The sequence below is a fragment of the Elephantulus edwardii genome, unplaced genomic scaffold, assembly GCF_000299155.1.
Source record: "Elephantulus edwardii isolate Elephantulus edwardi_28Jun2011 unplaced genomic scaffold, EleEdw1.0 scaffold00219, whole genome shotgun sequence".
Classification (NCBI taxonomy): Eukaryota; Metazoa; Chordata; class Mammalia; order Macroscelidea; family Macroscelididae; genus Elephantulus; species Elephantulus edwardii.
This window is the reverse complement of record NW_006399969.1, coordinates 2,485,865-2,489,855: the sequence shown is the minus strand read 5'-3', so window position 1 is coordinate 2,489,855 and position 3,991 is coordinate 2,485,865. Positions and strand designations below refer to the sequence as shown.

Sequence of the window (3,991 nt, the reverse complement as noted above, 5' to 3'; positions counted from 1 at the left end):
TTGAGGCCTTGAACACTAATGAGCGAAGACCAGATGAGTTGTGGGAGGATGTCAAAGATATCATTCAGGAAAAGTGTAAACGGTCAAAAGGGATATAGGATTAGGTATTATTTCCATGTCAAGAATCCAGAAAGAGAAATGCACAGTAAAGTGGACTATGGCCTTGGGAGTGGGAAAGAGAATTATATAATAATAAATTTTTTTTTCTTTTCAAAGAGAAAAACGAACTTGGGGAAGAGGGTGGGCAGGGAGGAAAAAATGCAGCAATGAATGAATGGAGAAAAGTTAAATAGAAAGAATATGTTGTAAAAAATATATACGTTACGTTAAAAAAATCATTCAATTAAAAAAAGAGCATACAGTCAATACTTCAGCACTCTCTTACTCTCTATGGCTGTAACATTCATTCAATGTGGAGAAACAAAATTTGAAAAAAAAAAAAAATAGAAGTAGTTTCAAAGGAGGGACCCAAAGAAACAATAATAAGTCTTAATATTTATTTCCTGTTAAAGAAAAGAGACATTTCACTTCTTTTCCTCCTACTTCAGAAGAAGATTCTTCCATCTGGCTACAGACTACCTTTCCATCTCTATTTTCTAAAATTAAATCATACTTTTCTGTCTCCAAAGCGTACTTAACATTCTACTGTTATGGCTTCTGCTGTTTTTCTATATATAAATTTAAGTCCTATTTTAGGCCAAATTTTGTTTCATTTCCTTCAAGGGGTACTTAATCAATACAAATATTTGCAGTAAACCTCATCCCAAATTCATGCAGGAATTTACTGCGTCTCCACTTTCCTGGGGACATGAGTTAGTCATATTCCTCATAAATGGTCTCCTAAGTGCTTGGTGGGGAACTCTGGTAGCCTAGAGATAAGTGGTTACACTGATAACACAAAGGCAAGGGGTTTGAATTCACGAGCTGCTCCATGAGAAAAAGATGGGCAGTCTCCTGCCATGTGACTTACTGCCTCTGAAAACCCACTGGAGGGTCTGCTATGGGTCGGCTCAAACTTGAGAGTACCTAACAGCAGCAAGGGCTAAGTATCTAGTGAGCATGCAAGGTGTAAGGGAAAGAGACGCTCATCTTGCTGCTGAGGAGATTCAAACTACCAGAGAATGGTAGTCTTTGGGTTAGCAGCACAGCTCTCTAAAGACTAGGCCCCCAGGGCTCAAAAACAAAACATAACACAAGTAAGGAATACAATGTGGTTTTCATGTTTATTAAGAAAATGCTCACCTACAATAAAAAAATAAAGTCTTCACTTACCCCATTTAGGCTGCCCAAATCTTTCACCAAGTGCTCATCTGCAGAGGCATCATAATTGATTACAGCATGTTGCTTATCCACACTACGAGACTAAAAAGATATTTTTAGATTAGTAACTATAGACTAGAAAACCAAATACAAAGAGTTCTTATTAGAAATCCAATATTTACAGAATAGTGTAAATATAGAAAAATCTGAAATAAACATAAACTAAATGAAGTTTAAGTTGTGATATGCAATAAAAGCATGACATTACTTCTCAAAGAAAGATGACAAAGTTTTAAGTTATTCCTTTTAAGTAAATTAATATATCCTACCCTTAAGATTTAAATCAGCTGACTTTATAGAAATCTGTCAAATAACAATTTCTATTTTAATCTGTTAGATACTATTGTTGTTGCCGTTATGTGCCATCCAGTCACTTGTGACTCATAGCGACCCTATGTACAACAGCCCTAAACTCTGTCTCTCCTGTGCCAATCGCACTGTCTCTGACACTCCCATTCCAATAACCCCAGTCACTGAATCAATTCACCTCATAGAGGGCCTTCCCCTCCTGTGCTGTCCCTCCACCCGCCCACGCATGATGTCCCTCTCCAAGGACTGGTCCCTCCTTACAACATGACCAAAGTATGTTAGACGGAGCCTCAGAGTCCTTGCCACCAAGGAGCCTCCTGGTTTGACCCTTTCCAGGATGAATCTGTTTGTTTTTGCAGCAGTCCATGGTACCCTAAATACTCTTCTCCAGCACCACAGCTCAAAGGCATCAATTCTCCTTCTATCCTCCTCAGTCACTGTCCAATTCTCTGATACATAACAAGCGATAGCAAAGATCATGGCCTATATCAGACACACCTTAGTCTCCAGAGAGACAGCACTGCTCATCAGTACTTTGGAGAGGTCCCTTACAACAGAGTTTCCCATGGCAATACGTCTTTTAATTTCCTGGCTACTGGTGCCAAGAGTGTTGACTGTGGAGCCAAGCAAACTAAAGCTGTGAACAATCTCAATCTCTTCACCATCCATCCTGATGCCTGTGGCCCTCAGGACAAGAAAAACCTATCTACAGGACACATCACCTTCACTGGGGAAACATTACCACTAAACTTAAGAGTCACTGGTCACAGAATAAGAAACTATCAGCAACTGACGTGTTTGGAATCACAGGATCAAGGAAGTTTCAGATATAAGCTATCAGAACAAGGGCTGGACAATGGGAGACAGAGGCTGAAGGGATTGGGTAGAAGTGGATGGGTATCCTGGTGGATGGTGGAGCAGGGAAATAAGTGGGTAAAGACATGCATGCCGAAGGCAGGGACAACACTGATACTAATGGTTAACTCCACAATAGGGGATATATCTTTAACTTTTTCTGTAAAATGCTGGTCTGTCTGATACTTCTCTAAATATGAACATTCAGATTAAGACAGACTAGGAAGAAGGACTGGCCGGCTATCCACTTCTGAAATAGCAGGCCTCCAAAAACCCTATGTATTGTTATATACAATAGCATATTAATTCTTATTTTATGCTTTGTGCATTGACTTGTTTTTTAAAATAGAGTTTCTTTTTACAATGCTGAAAATCTTAACAGAAACTGTAAAGAAAGAGCAAAGTAACACACAAGTTAAGGATTATTAGCCCCAACATTGTGCTCTACTCAAAAGACCATGTATAATAGAAAGAAAAAAAAAATATTATTCTAAAGACATAAAAACAGGGAAACTAGAGTACTAGAAATGAAACAAGCAGACATTTTAAAATAGGTATGACACTGAAGAAGAACATGTATAGAAATTATCAAATAGGAAGCCTCTGGTGGCCTAGTGGTAAGAAGCTCCACCGCAATCCTGAAGGTGGAAAATTCAAATCCACCAGATGCCCTCCAGGAGAAGGAGGGGGAATCTCCTACTAAACCAGCTGAATCTAATTCCATAGTAAATACACACACACACACACACACACACACACACACACACACACACACACACAAATATTATCAAATAGAAACATAATTTACTGTTTAACCTTTCACTAGGCAATCTCCAATTTCATTTAGAATGGGAAGAGGCCCCGAATAAGCAAAGCACTCCTTAAAGAGAGAAACAAGGTAGGAGGCATCTCTCTCCCTGATTTTAAATCCTACTACACTGTCATGGTGGTCCAGACAGCATGGTACTGGTAGCAATGACAGACACATAGATCAATGGAATAGAATAGAGAACCCAGAAATCAGCCCATCTACCTATGGACAACTGATTTTTGATAAGGAGATGAAATCAGTTAAGTCGGGAAATGACAGCCTTTTTAACAAATTGTGTTGGCAAAATTAGAAAGCTAACTGCAGAAAACTCAAGCAAGATGCACACCTCACTTCATACACAGAAACCAATTCAAAGTAGATCAAGGGCTTAGGACTAAAACCAACGACTATAAACTTCATTAGAGAAAAGTTTGGAAGAACTTTAGAAGCCCTAATCCTCTGCATTTACAGTCTTCTCAGCATCCTGAAACACCTACAGTAAGGAGAAGATAAAATAGATGAATGGGACCTTCTAAGAATCAAATCCCTATGCACATCCAAAACCTTCCCCAACAGAGTAAAAAACAAACCCACACACTGGGGAAAAAATATTTGGTAATGGCATGTCTGATAAGAGACTTATATCTAGAATTTATAGAGGAAAAAATATTTGGTAATGGCATGTCTGATAAGAGA

At 38.7% G+C, this 3,991-nt stretch overlaps 1 protein-coding gene across 1 annotated transcript in view; it reads right to left on the bottom strand.

The window, feature by feature from the left end:
* The window catches only part of CEP170 (centrosomal protein 170kDa), a 140,416-nt gene that overhangs the window by 125,164 nt on the left and 11,261 nt on the right, over window positions 1–3,991 (bottom strand). The window contains exon 2 of the mRNA XM_006898078.1: window positions 1,273–1,362. Coding sequence (XP_006898140.1) covers window positions 1,273–1,362 — 90 coding nt within the window. The remainder of the gene's footprint in view (window positions 1–1,272; window positions 1,363–3,991) is intronic.